The sequence below is a fragment of the Eretmochelys imbricata genome, chromosome 3 (genome assembly GCF_965152235.1).
Source record: "Eretmochelys imbricata isolate rEreImb1 chromosome 3, rEreImb1.hap1, whole genome shotgun sequence".
In the NCBI taxonomy this organism is placed as follows: Eukaryota; Metazoa; Chordata; order Testudines; family Cheloniidae; genus Eretmochelys; species Eretmochelys imbricata.
The window spans coordinates 197,525,826-197,539,665 of NC_135574.1; the positions used below are offsets into that span (position 1 = coordinate 197,525,826).

At 38.8% G+C, this 13,840-nt stretch overlaps 1 protein-coding gene across 1 annotated transcript in view; it reads left to right on the top strand.

Annotated features, from left to right (window-relative positions):
- KIF16B (kinesin family member 16B) overlaps positions 1 to 13,840 on the top strand; it is a 234,811-nt gene that overhangs the window by 102,803 nt on the left and 118,168 nt on the right. Inside the window, exons 13-16 of the mRNA XM_077812041.1 lie at positions 4,206 to 4,325; positions 4,858 to 4,909; positions 6,154 to 6,291; positions 13,748 to 13,830. Coding sequence (XP_077668167.1) covers positions 4,206 to 4,325; positions 4,858 to 4,909; positions 6,154 to 6,291; positions 13,748 to 13,830 — 393 coding nt within the window. The remainder of the gene's footprint in view (positions 1 to 4,205; positions 4,326 to 4,857; positions 4,910 to 6,153; positions 6,292 to 13,747; positions 13,831 to 13,840) is intronic.

Sequence of the window (13,840 nt, forward strand, 5' to 3'; positions counted from 1 at the left end):
GAGAGGGAGGAGAGAGAAAGACAGCACTGAGGGAGCAATAGCAGGTCTTGGTACGAAAACTCACCTGATCATTCCTTAACGAGAGTTAAAAGAAGCTGCCAGTAGGAGTAGGATTTATTCTTGCTCTCTTGCTGACCCTATCTCCCCTACTCTGGCAGGGGTTGTAGTAGGGAAAGACAATTTTTCTTGTACTGACGTTAGCAAAGTGTGTGTGTGTGAGAGAGAGAGAGAGAGAGAGAGAGAGACTATTGCTTTCATAACTTCGAGGTAGTAATTGATAACGATCCTTATTTACAACATGCTCGGCATGAAAATGATCACTATATTTGGGGTTAGAAAATTTCTTCCTCTTCAACTTCCATCCCCACACCCACTCACAGCACACTGATCAAGCTAGATGTGAATTTTCACTTTTCTCTATAGTATTCTGTAGAGCTTACCTGGCTGAAACCGAGGTTGGAAGAACCCAAGAAAGTGCCCCCATAATGGCTATGGGTGGACTGATGCAATCCTAATGAAAAAACTGTGTGCAATTGTATTTCTGAGTTCTACAGTTCAGAGGAAGTTTCTCTTCATGGTGTACGTTTTCCTTAAAAAGTGTCCCAACTTCATGTGGAGGGTATCCTTGAAGTTGTTTGTTGTGCCTTCCTTTCTCAGAACTTTTGTTCATGTTTGGGAGTCCATGCACTAGGGACAGTGTGGGGATGAAATAGGACACTGTGGTGATCCTTGTACTAACCTAAGATTTTAAAAAAGAAATCTGACAAACACATTGTATCATATGTAACCATACTGACCCCCAAATAGGTCATTGGCAGGGGTGGATCTTTTAGATCTACAAGACAGACCTCTACAGCTTGTGCTAATGGAGTAACTGCAGTAGTAGGCTGTTGTGCTCTATGTGAACCATCCACTAAAGGGGAATGTGATTCCTGGTGGTTTCACAGGTCAGGCAGCTTCTTTCTTCTCCACACTGCCTGGGTGCTATCAGAGGGCTCTTGAGAGCAGAAGAGAAACAGAACCTTCATCTTGGTTCCAGTGCCCAAGGAGTCTCTGGTTGCCAAAAGGAGCAATTGCAAGGAAAGCCCTGCTTAGTCCTGAAACCCCAGTATGGAGCAAGCTCAGTTGCCTTTTGCGGGGATAGTGCATGTATAACCCACACACCACCTAGGTGTGGTGCTCTGTCCCATCTAGTGACACCGAGACCACTTTACAGCCTTAGCTAAGAGGTGCTAGACTCTCTCAATTAACTATTTTTTAACTTTGGTAAAAGTGTATTTTCCCCTAACGTTGTTCTCAGAAATGGATAAATATTCTAGCTGAAAGTTTCAAAACCGCACGTCCCTCAGTGTGAGGCAGACACCTGGCATGGAAGATTTTCAGCCCAAATCAGGCTCGCCGATGGGGAAGGGGGAAATTGCCCAGGGCCGCCACTGCTGCGATAACCCTTTGAAATCACCCAGGCAGGCTGCAGGTCTCCTAGGCGCACGCGAGATGACGACCGCTCCAGGTCCCATGCTTTGCGGGGGCCCGTGGGCCAGCATGATTGGCCAGCCCAGCACAGTCGGTCGTGGAAGTGATGGGGTTGGTCCCAGAAGTGACAGATTCGTCACTTCTGCCCTGGGCCCCACACCTGCCTAGGGACAGCACTGAGGCCTGGAATTGCTGTCGGCTGGCCTGGCCCAAATGGCTTAAGTTCAGCAAAATTGTAAAGTGTTGGGTAACATTAACTGTGCTGGTGCTACAAGCTCTGTCTGTAATACATACACTAATAGGATGCATGTGCATGTAATTTTCAGGAATATAGCCAAAATAAGAGATTGATAATGGAATTCAGTTGATTTTCTGGTTGTAGATCTGAATAAATGAACAACACATCACTTTTAAATCATAATTAACCATTTTATTTTTAATGGTCGTCAGTAAATTTAAACTTTGTTTACCAGCCGAAAGGAGAAGCATTTTTCATTGCTCTTAATTATTCATAATTGATTTTTCTCCCTCAGTTATGATTTCTGGACAACCTAGCAAGCCTATTTTTGCCTCAGCAAGGGATGTTAGCAAGTGATTTGTTCTGCTGAAAAAATATGTTTAACTTTAAATATTTCATGTGTTGCGCTGGGCCAAAACTGCCAGCAATTTGCAAACGGCCATCAACCTGTAGTGTTTTGAAGTATTCAGTCTTGTCATATAGAAGCGTTATAAAGTACGTATATGAGTAGCTCTTAATAAATATTTAATATGTGATAGATGTTTTTGTCTGAAATTACTTTTTCATTCGAACAATGATTTAAGCTCTACATTTTAGTTTTATAAGGTGACATTTCTACAGTATCAAGGAATTGCCGAACGCAGTTTGAATGTCCGAGAGCTGCAGGGCAGCGTTAATCACGAAATCATTTGTTTTCTGAATGCTTGAAAACTTTAATTCATATTTTACCATTGTGGGGTTTTTTGGTTTTTGTTTGGGGGTATTTGTCTTGTCATTGTAACATTTTGGCTTGACAGAGGCAATGTTGGAAAATATTGTTCAGATTTATGTCAGGCTTCTGTATTTAAGGGACCTTGCATAGCAAGTCAGCCCACATGTGCAAACATTGTAAGGTCTTGCAAGACCGATAGGGGTCATATCAATGAAATGAATAGGCAACAGTCATTCCACTGTCACTAGACATATATCTTGTGTGTTTAGAAGTGCCACTAGAAAAGTGTATGCTTTGTGATACACAGCTGTGAGATTTGTTAATTTTTTTTTTTTTTTACAATGTCAATTTCACTTGTATAAAAAAAATAAATCCTGGAGTTTTGCTGTGTGGTTTATATTTAAAACCGAAACAAAACCAAAACCAGACTTCAATAATAAAGGTACCTTTATATCTAAACCTTGTTTTTTAATTTTATGTAAATATTATACTAAACCTTATTTCAAAACAAACTATTGTTTCTAATCTTGTTATATACATCAATATGTTATTCTTTAAAGATGTTACCAGAAATCATTTAGCACTTAAAGGTTGCACTTTTACTCATGCTGAATGGTACTTTTCTCTATGAGTAGTCCCAATGGAATCAAGCACTTGAGGAATTGTGTACAATTGAAATTATGGCTGCAACTGTTATTTATTTATTGCTGTCAATATTCTATGCTTCTGTTACATTATAGGTTATACTAATTACTCAAGCTTGTTGGTTTTTCAGTCTTCCAGGCTCATTATTGAGGAAGATTGTTTATTTAAAGTGTGACCAAATAGAACTCTCTGTTTTCCATCCCTTATGATTACAAATCCCATATGAAAATCCAAACTCTTCATACAACACCAAAAGTAGCACATAACTTCCATTCAGCCAGCATTACTAGAGGGTTCTTTTGAGTAATCCTCCTAATCTGTTTTACTGACTAGTCCTAAATAACCCATTTAGAGAATTTCTGAATAGCAAGCTTGGAATTCCCATTTGAAAATTGAAATCTAATTTTTCAGTCTTGTTTATTTCCTTGTGACTTTTTGTACAATGTCCAACTTGAGGTACGTCTGTGCTGCACATTCATTTTGATGGAGTGTAGAATACATATGCTACATGCCCCCCGAATATGGATAAATAATAGTGTAGACAGTGAGGCACTGCTTAGGTGAGTAGAACATAGACTTGCTTGAACTCTGGGTCTGTACCATACTGGGCTCTCTACTCACCCAAACAGTGCTTACCCCTTCTAAAAACAGCAGTGGAGTGTCCTGGAGCTGCCTCCCTACTGCTGGAGCCTTTCCCCACCGCAGGGAGCTGTTAGAGCCTTTCCCCACTGCAAGGAAAGATTCCTGCAGTGGAGAAAGGCTCCAGCAGCTCACTGTGGCGGGGAAAGTCTCCAGTACTGGGAAGCTGCGGAGACTTTCCGCACTGCAGTGAAAGTCTCTGGCAACAGGCTCTGGCAGCTGCCCACTGCCCAAGATTTTGCTCTAGAGGGAAGAGCTCTGACAGGGAGGCAGTGGAGAAGGGCATGGGCAGAGAAGCTGCCAGAGGCATTCCCCTCTGCCTCCTCTGTGGTCACAGCTTGCTTTTCTCCTCTCTGTGTAGCTACACATACCTTACACGCAGGTGATGTGCAGTGTAGACGTTGCCTTACTGATTCATTAAAAAGTGTTAATTAAATAGAGAATTAACAGTAATACCCTTTTTCTGCTTTGAGAATAAAGTAAATTTTGTCATTGCAGGAACAAACCTTAGCCCTTAGGAAAGAAGGAATTGGTGTCGTTTTAGATTCGGAACTGCCTCACCTCATTGGCATTGATGATGATCTTCTCAGTACTGGGATCATCTTGTATCACTTGAAGGTAAACACACTTCTGTGCTTCCGCAGTCTTTGTCTGCCTCATGCTTTTTAAATGGACAACTTTAATTATAGTACTAATTTATAATCTATAGTAAGTGATCATTACATTTCTCCAGCACTGTGACATCATCTGTAAAAAGGCTATAACTTGTTCAAATTAAAATATGAATCAATTAGAGCCTAGGTCTATCCTGAGGGTCAACTCATTAACCTACGATAGACATAGGACATTCTTGTGAGCTCTAGTGGTTTTTCATTCGTCTTGTTATAAAGCTTGAATTGAAATCCAAATATAGATTAATTGCCTAAGAACCATCAAGGTGGTTTTGCTCAGTCCAAGTAAAACTTGAACTAACAATGTTTTATAATAAAGATTGTCTGATAAAGCAATTTTAAATTGTTACTAGATAATCAAAATACTATGTGTGAACAGTACTTTGATCCGAAGTTCTGTGTTTGTGGGGATGAGTAATAGGATACGTTTTTAATCTTATTTTGAAGAGTTAAAAAAATAGCTTTTTTTCCATGTCTAGGAGGGCCAAACGTATGTCGGCAGAGAAGATGCTGCCACAGAACAGAATATTGGTAAGAAAGTTGAGGCATTTTTCACATCCATCCTTCCTTGTAATGTCCATTTCTCTTCCAACATCCAAACATATAACATGTTTAAAATTTCCCCTCCTCTTTAGTTACTGATATTCATATATTTTGCTGATTATGAATGTACATTAATACTCTTTTAAAAAACAAAAAACACAAGAGAACTGCATTTCAATACAGTGATTTTCATTATCATAATTCAGTGGGACTTGGCTCAAAGAGTGTCTAATAGTATAATTTTTAAAATAGTTCGTGGGTTTTGGCAGACCTTCAGATCCATGCACCATGAGATGCATTATTAACCTGGTCATTGTAAAACTGAAACAGTGCCCTATGATGATGATGTCCTTTTCCGTGTAGTAAACTGCTGTAGTCAAGACCACGATCATTTGCTTAACCTGTTGGCATGCTGACGGTATTTTTGTATGGTCGTATTGGAAGCTCCCCAGGCTGATAGAGACAAGGCCTACTTAAACTGACCTGCATATTCTCTTCATGTTGGAATGAGAGCTAATTATGGAGTACTGCATGGAACATGTTATGTCTAGTGACATTGATAGTAGTTTCTGCTGATAAATCATATCCTTTGGGTATAATTTGAGAAATTAGAATTGGGCAAATATTTATAATGAGTTTCTTTGGTCAAAATATGCCTGGCTTTGCGTTTGTAAACATTAAATTAGAGTGAGTCCCGGACTCTGAAATGTTTGACAAAATTGGGTATGATTATCTGATTGTGGTGAAAGACAGAAGCTATTTTTCCATAAAAATTCATGTGGGAAGTGAGAGGGAGAAGGAAAAAAGCTACGTGGTCTAGAGGATTAAGCACGGGGATGGGAAACCTGAGGTTCTGTTCTATCTTGAGCTATCCTTTAATAACTGTGATTTCAGACAAGTATTAAGTAGTCTACATTATAAACATCCTGTATTTTCAGATTAAATTTAACTGTTCCGAAGTTACTCATGCAGATAAAAATAATTGCTCCCCCAACTTACGATTTGTCTGGAAGGCATTATTGTCCAGTGGAATTAGAAGAAAAGTTGTCCCTACCAAAAAAGAGGCAAATCAAATGTCCGCATGGGTTGATGGAGAAGACACAGAATATTGTCCAGAGTAAAGTGACTAATACATACTCAAATGCCTGGTGATGTGCACCCAAAATCAATGAAACAAAAATCCTATTAAATGCTAGGAAGATAACTCTTTTCTTTGCTCTGGGGTGTTTTAGTTCTTCATGGCGTTGATTTGGAAAGTGAGCACTGCGTGTTTGAAAATCTCAGCGGTACAGTGAATTTAATACCACTGAATGGAGCACAGTGTTCTGTGAATGGAATTCAGATTACAGAGGCCACCCAACTAAACCAAGGTATTTGCTCAGAAAAACATATTTTCTCTCATGGTGTTTTGTTTCTCCCTGGTGATAACTGTGAAAAGCCTTTGCATCATAAGGACACAGTTGTTAAATTCAGCTTTAATTTTACTGTTCCATTCCTCCTCCCTCACTACCCAAAATAATCAGTAGAGCCTTTATTTTAGGTTTCTTTGGTTGAACTAGAGAAATATTATAATGGAAAGAGAATGTTTAATAAGTTTAAACCATTGTTATGAATTCACACTCATTGTTATTAAATATTTGAATTTACGGATTTTATACAAGAAGAGAAGGCTATGAAAGGTTAAAAGTCAGATTGTTTGTTTATCTATAATAATGAAAAGGAATGCTAGTCCATGTTTGCTACTCCCTCTCTTTCCCCCCCCCCCCTTGCCTCCCAAGTCCCTAAAGGCCAACAGAGCAGGACTATTTTGGACAGAGGGAGTTTGTTCCAGACCTGCAGGCCCTTCATGGAGAACATACACTCCTGCCAATCCCTTTTAAATAGATGGCGATCCAGCTCAAGCACCTCTGCTGACTGCAGCTGCAGGAGAATGGTATGAGGAGAGGGGTGACGTCCCAAACAGGAAAATCACAAGCTGTTTAAGGCATTTGTAGATTTAAAAACAAAACCTTAAATTTAATCGAGAAACCAAGAGGCAGCCAGTGTAGATCATGGAGCACGGGTGCATTGTGCTGCCATTGGGAGGCACCAATGGATACATTTTGCACCAGCTCAAGTTTTTAGACTGACCTCAAACAGAAGTTCTCAACCTTTCCCGTTCCAGGACTACCCCAGAACCCCCCATTCATATAGCAATGCATGAAGCGTTGGGTGATTGTGACACCTCTGTGGGTCGCAGCCCCCAAGTGGAGAACCCATGGTGGGCTTCCCTTTATTAAAGTTCATAACTTTTATAGTCTCATCAGGTAGCTCTTTTAGTTCCACTGGTATTGTCTTTGCCACCAGAGCTTGGTGGTGAATTGAAAATTTTCAAATAGCTTGGGATGAAATAGATGCGAGTCTAGTCACAAGGTCACTGTGTTTTCCTGTCCTAGCTTGGGCACCATCAGTGCAAATAGCAGCACAATCATGCCAATCCAACCCAGTGTCAAGAATTGATTGTTGGAAAGCTTCAGAGACCTTTCCTCCAGTAGCATGTCCTGCGTCAGTGGACAACAAAACAAGAAGTCTTAATGTATGGATCTTTCCCACTCATACTGAACAAATGTTAATTTGGGCAGAAAGCACATCAGTATTTTCATATTGAAGTACTTTCTCTCCTGAACTCCTGTAAATAACTGTTCTTCAACATTGGCAGCCACGTCATAAATTTGTCAACTTATTGCAACATAAGAGGGGAATTGCTTTTACTTGACTGGCAGTAGCCTGTCCCAGCATGCTGCTGATGACATCTGAAGCACAGAGTACAACGCTTCCCAAATTGTATGAGGCTCGGTAATTTTTCATTATTTGTAGTGTCAACCAAATATGAATGAGGACTTTCATATTTACAGTATTGCCATTTCATTCACCTCTGGTGATTTTTGTGAACTCAGAACATTTAACTTGAAGAAATCATTGGGTTTCTTCTGTAAAGTTAGTTGCTTGTTTCAAAATATCTCCATGCTCCCTCCTTTTAATGGCCATACACACACTCCAGCTATGGCAGTAAATCCTAGGAGTGTTCCAGAATCTAGTAAGCATTCTGATACACATTTTGGTGTGAGTCCATTGAAGTGTAAGTGAGGGTTATTCATAGAAGAGGGAAGAAAAGGTAAGAAGGTGGGTGGGGAGCACTTGTTGCAACCACTCTACTGTTTGGATCCATGCAACAATGCAGGGAATATGTTCATAGAACTACGGTAAATTGTAGCCTGCCTTTATCACTGGCAAGAACAAGAAGCACTCTGCCTCTTTCTGTTCACCTTCATTAATATTTTTAAGGTTATTTGCACTTTTATTTTTCAATTTATTTTAAGCACCTAAAAATGTAATCCTAACTTTGAATAATGCTAAAAGCATTGACAGTAAAGGGCAAACTGCACTTTAACAACTGAGGTGTGAAGGAGTTCAGTTTCAGTGTAATGCCTGTCTCACCTTAAATAGGGCAAAGTTCAGCTGGGCCCTAGAAGGAGCTAAAATTTTGAACTCCATTCCCCTCTCTCAAGCCTGTGTAGTGATTGTTCCTCTCATGAGGATTAGGGAAAGAGACGAGATCTAGTTGGCTTGATTAGGGATTGTCAAGCCTGCTCATTGATTCAGTTGGGTCACCATTCCAAAGGGTTAGAAGCAGATTTCTCCATCCCAGCAACAAAAGCATCCCCCTTCCCATCTTCCTAGACTCCCCCAAAATTGCTGTTGTGGGAGGATAATTGTGTGAATGGGGTTAGGTATAGGCAATTCAGTTAGATTTGGTGGCACAGTTTTTGCCATGGAAAGATGGCATCCTATAGGGTTTAGGTGATTGAATTCATTTGGGGATGAGAAGGAATTTTTCTTATGGTGCAGACTGCAAGTACAGTTAAGTTTTCTTGACCCCTTTACTTTCTCTGGAATATTTGGTGTAGGGGCTGCATGGGTTTGCTTTGGATAAGTTATAGAGGTTGTTGGTTTGAACCAGGTTTTTGGCAAGCAGCTGTCTTTTCTCCCTAATAAAATGTCTAAACATTTTATTGCAGCTTTGTATTGGCCGTGGTCTGTTGTAGTCTTTGTGAAATTTTAGTGCCAGAGCATATCCCAAACCCAAGCACAACTGGGGTGAGTGTTGGCCATTGCATACAAAGAGTTAGGATTTGTGGAGGAGCCCTTTAGTATACTGTGCAGGGTGAGGCTCTCCTCAGTTGTGCTGAGTCCACATGAGAAGGGGCAGATTGGAATTGCTGTCAGAAGTATTTGAATTAAATCATGTGACTGTATCAGATAAGGTTTTGCTGCCCAGTATAGGAATTTTTCCTTTGTTAAAATTATTTCATCAGGATTTTCTGCTGTTTGCTTAAGCCAGTGATTCTCAAACTGTGGTTCATTGAATGCTTGCTGATGGCGTGGTGCAGTGTAGCTAGTTCTGTATCCATTTAGGCATATAACTGCAAAGGAGCTGAAATAAGAAGGAGCCAGCCTAGTTGCCTTTACTAGGTGGGTGTGTATTCCAGGGGTGTGGAAGAGGTGTTCCTGGGGTAGAAGGGAGTTTCCCTGCTATATTCCTGCGCATGCCTTTTCTTGGACAGAGATGCCTGCAGAGCAGACTCCATCTTGGCCACAAGGGTGCTAAAGTTATTAACACACACACACACCCCACCCCCCCACAGAACTCATTAGCTAGCTACTTGTCATGCTGTTCTGTAATACACATATCTTACCACTGATTATTAATGTTTACTTTCTCAACCTGGAATCTCAGCACCTTTAAATATCTGCTCTCGGTATTTGTAATTTACTGCTGAGACATTTAAATGTGTCCTTTCATTTTCATTACCATTTATTTAGAAATGTGTTAGTGTTTAGATTTCCCTTGGAATAAATGAACATAATTATCACTTCCTTCTCCAAATTACTTCAAACGTTTGTAAATTCTAGTTAATGTGCTTTTTGTCTAAATACAACTGTAATATTTGTAATACTGTAATTACTGTAATATTTTCACCTAATAAAAACATTTTACAAGATTTTCAGCAGCATTAAATACATATTTAAATGTTTGACTGTTTTCCATTTGGAATAAATCCCAGCCTAAATCCAGTTTGGATCCAGATTTAGGCCAAAATACCATCACATTTTTACTTTAAAAAATTCCCCCTTTTTTTTTTAGAATTCAACTAAAAATAACTTTTGCCTTACAACCAGGGAGATTCTCACTATGCATCTGTTAGCTTTAATGGTGGCAACAATTTTTTTCAATATGGTGGAGATATGTGTGGTGATATAATGTGCGGAACGTGCACATTTTATTTTCATCCAAATGTTTTTTTTTTCTGTTGAAACTGGATACGAGTGGGGAGAAATCAATTCCATTACCAGATAAGAATTCCGCGAGTGGTAGGGAACATGCCTATTGATGCTGTCTGATAAACCCTTTCCTTTGCCACTTACTCACACTCTTCCTGAATGTAGATACTTAAAATAAAAAAAATTAATAAATCATGCAACCCATAGCAGATCCAGTTGTTTCCATGACAACATTAACTGTACACTTTGCTCACATTCTGATGGGGAATTGCATTGCTCAATATTACATGATTATACAATGTGACCTCTTATTTAGCAAATATTGTGCAAACTTTGGTTAGACTTAAATATGTTTTTTGTTCTGTTTTAATGTTGATACTAACCTAAATAAGTGCTCTCAAGTTGGAATAAAAATTGTATAATCATGCTTAAGTAACAGAAAGCATAATACTAAAATGTTAGTTTGTAAAATGTAAATCCCCATATGTAAAATGGAAATAATAACATTCCCTCTACTTTACAAGGGTTTTGTGGGGATACATACATTAAAGATTGTGAGGCATTCAGATATTATAATGATGGGAGCCATGTAAGTACCTTAGATACATAACAATCTAAATGTGCAGCTAACAATGGAGTGTCCTCCTTTGTATGCGTAATCACTTAGTTTAAAACATTCCTACTTATTTTTAAAACCATTTTGTCAGATTTGCAGAAACAATAATGCTTATCTACATACTGATTCTGAAATTTCAGTTGACTTGTTTGTTGTTTTCATTTGGTGGTTAAAGTTTTTACAATGAGTGATTTTTACACTCACTCTGAAATAGATTAAGGAGTTTCACTGAAATCAGTCCCCCTCCACCCTCTAAAACTAATCAAAATAACCTTCCAGCAGAGACCAAAAATGAAAAGGAATATATTTGGGGAAATTATAATCATATGAAATAGTGGTAGAATGGAAATAGTTTTACAACTTAAGCTGTAGTGGTTATGACCAGCAGGAATCTGTTTAATGTGCGTTCGTAAAAAAGTATACTCAATGCATTTCATGACAGAAAGGCCAACTGCATCACATAAATTACAGAGATGGTATCGAGATGACTTTGCAACACAAACCTTCATGAACAGTAAATCTTTTTAAGATTAGACTGGGATGAAATGCAATAGCACTGTTACTATAATCCAGAATTGAAAGCAAAGGATGTTTGATTTCACCTTTTTGTGTGATAATGCCAACATTCGGTGCCGTCTGCAAAGGATGTTTATATTTTGCAAGCTTTTTCTATATTGATTTCCATAATGAATTGAGAGCACACTACATGCCCCAGGTATTTAAATTCATCCCTCATCAACCATTTCAAGAAGAGAGTTGTCTGACAAATATTTTAAAAAGACTGCTGTGCCAAAATTAAACTGTGTTCTTGCTGTTTGCTATTAAAATATTGCCTGTAAATAATCTTTGAATATTGTCAAAAGCAAATTGATGATTTAGGACAGCAACTCTAGAAACAAAGCCACTGAGGTAAACAGTTGTACTGGCCACTAATAAATGATGATCTTCTGTTTAGGTCCTTAGACTAGCGCTCAGGAGATCTAGGTTTAATGTCCAGCTCTGCCGGAGGCTTCCCGTGTAACCTTCCCCACCGCATGTGTCTCAGGCACTCTGTGCCTCTGTTCCAAATTGGAAAATTGGAAAAATGGGGATAACAACCGCTTTCTCATGCCCTTTGTCTGCCATATTTATTTAGGTTATAAAGCACTTCCATGTGTGCAAAGTACCGAGCATAAGGAGAATCTGCAGGCATTACCAATGTACAAATAATATCTACAAATACATTATTAAAACTTTTTTTTGGCCAAGTTTTGTTTAAAGTAGAACAAAAAGGAAGGGAGGCCATGGAACAAGATGGCATCCACATTATATACAATATACACAAGAACTTACAATCCGAAACAAACATGAATGCTTACTTTAAGAATCAGTGGAGACTATACCAATTGATACTCATGCTCTTCTAAGTATTCAGACAAAATATTAAAGATCTCGCACTACACTGGAAAGAAACTTTTGCAAATTAGCAAAATTGCTCACATCTGAAGATGTCAGTTTTCCATTTTAGTTGTATAATTATTTTGACCGATAGACTTGCTGCTCTCATTACCAGTATATATACATTAGGAAGTCTAGATCACCTGAAATAAATGCCATAACCACAAGTCTAACAGCAAACTCCAGTAGGGCCATTTGGGGTGCTGCCTATATATCAGGAATTAAATGCTGACCTCATTAAAGTCAATGGGAGTCTTGCCATTGACTTCACCAGGGCCAGAACTTCACTCCAGATTTTTATTCATGATTATTAAAGACCATGTAGATTGTGATCACAGTAAAAACCAACTTGTGTTCTCAGTAAGGCAGATTCTCTTAATCAAGTGGAACGTTACTATCCAAGGGCAGAATTTGATCCTAACATACTTGGCTTGTTGAAGTAAAATATGACACCTTTCCTCAAGCTTTGCCTGACTGTGCTGGCAAGTTTTTCATCCATAAAACCAGGTAAATCTATGGCTATTTAAAAAGAGTTTCTGTTTTATTATAGCAGTAAGACACCATTGACAACACAGTTATTATTAGAATATTATTAAAATTGGCTTTAATGTCCTTCAAATCTGGCAGTAGTTGCCCAGAAATGTTTTTATTTGTCACCTGTAATTGATTAAACACAGAACATGTTGACCTATCTGAATATAATGGGGGGCTATTGAATAATTTGAGCTAGTCATGGTTTTGGTTCATGAAATAGATTTTCAGTATCATAGTCAGATGACCCTCTTTTGGATAATGGAGAGCTTTGGATCAATGTTTATCTGTTTCTGGTTGGAGGAATGAATGGCTGAGAGTACAGATGATGACAGGGTAATGGAGTCTTCGGAACGTATAGTAGCAGGTTCAGTTCTCTCAGATCATTAGTGATTGAAAGTCATTGCCATTCGGCATGTGTTTTCATCTGTGTTGAGTAGTGGACAGGTTACATTTGACAATAACTGGCACCTTTCAGAAAGGAGTCCAGAGATTAAATGGGTTGGAGACTGAACTGTCCTCTAACCATAGAAGAGATCTCTCCAAATGGGCCTTGAGTTATACATAGGTAAAGCAGTGTGAGAAAGCTCCTACTGCCATCTCCACTGCTTGCCTCTGTTCTTTTGGACAAAATAGTCCAGACTTGGTTAGTCTATATTTTGTAGAAGACCTAACATCTTATGTATTTTATAGTAGTAATAGGGAGGAACAAGGTATATACTACAACAACTATTAATGCAGCTCCAGCTCCATCTAAACATTTTTTAAAAACCCCAAACCTTAGTTGTTAGAATAATGCTTTTTCATTTTTGTCTTATGTTGTAGAAGTCAGTGCTCTTGTCAGATGACTGAGGAAATTATTGAATATCTCCTGGTATAGTATGCTGTCAATAAACCTGTGTGTGTGTGTTTCCTGCCAGGTGCTGTTATATTACTTGGGAGAACCAATATGTTTCGCTTTAATCATCCCAAGGAAGCTGCCAAACTGAGGGAAAAAAGAAAGGTGAGTACCT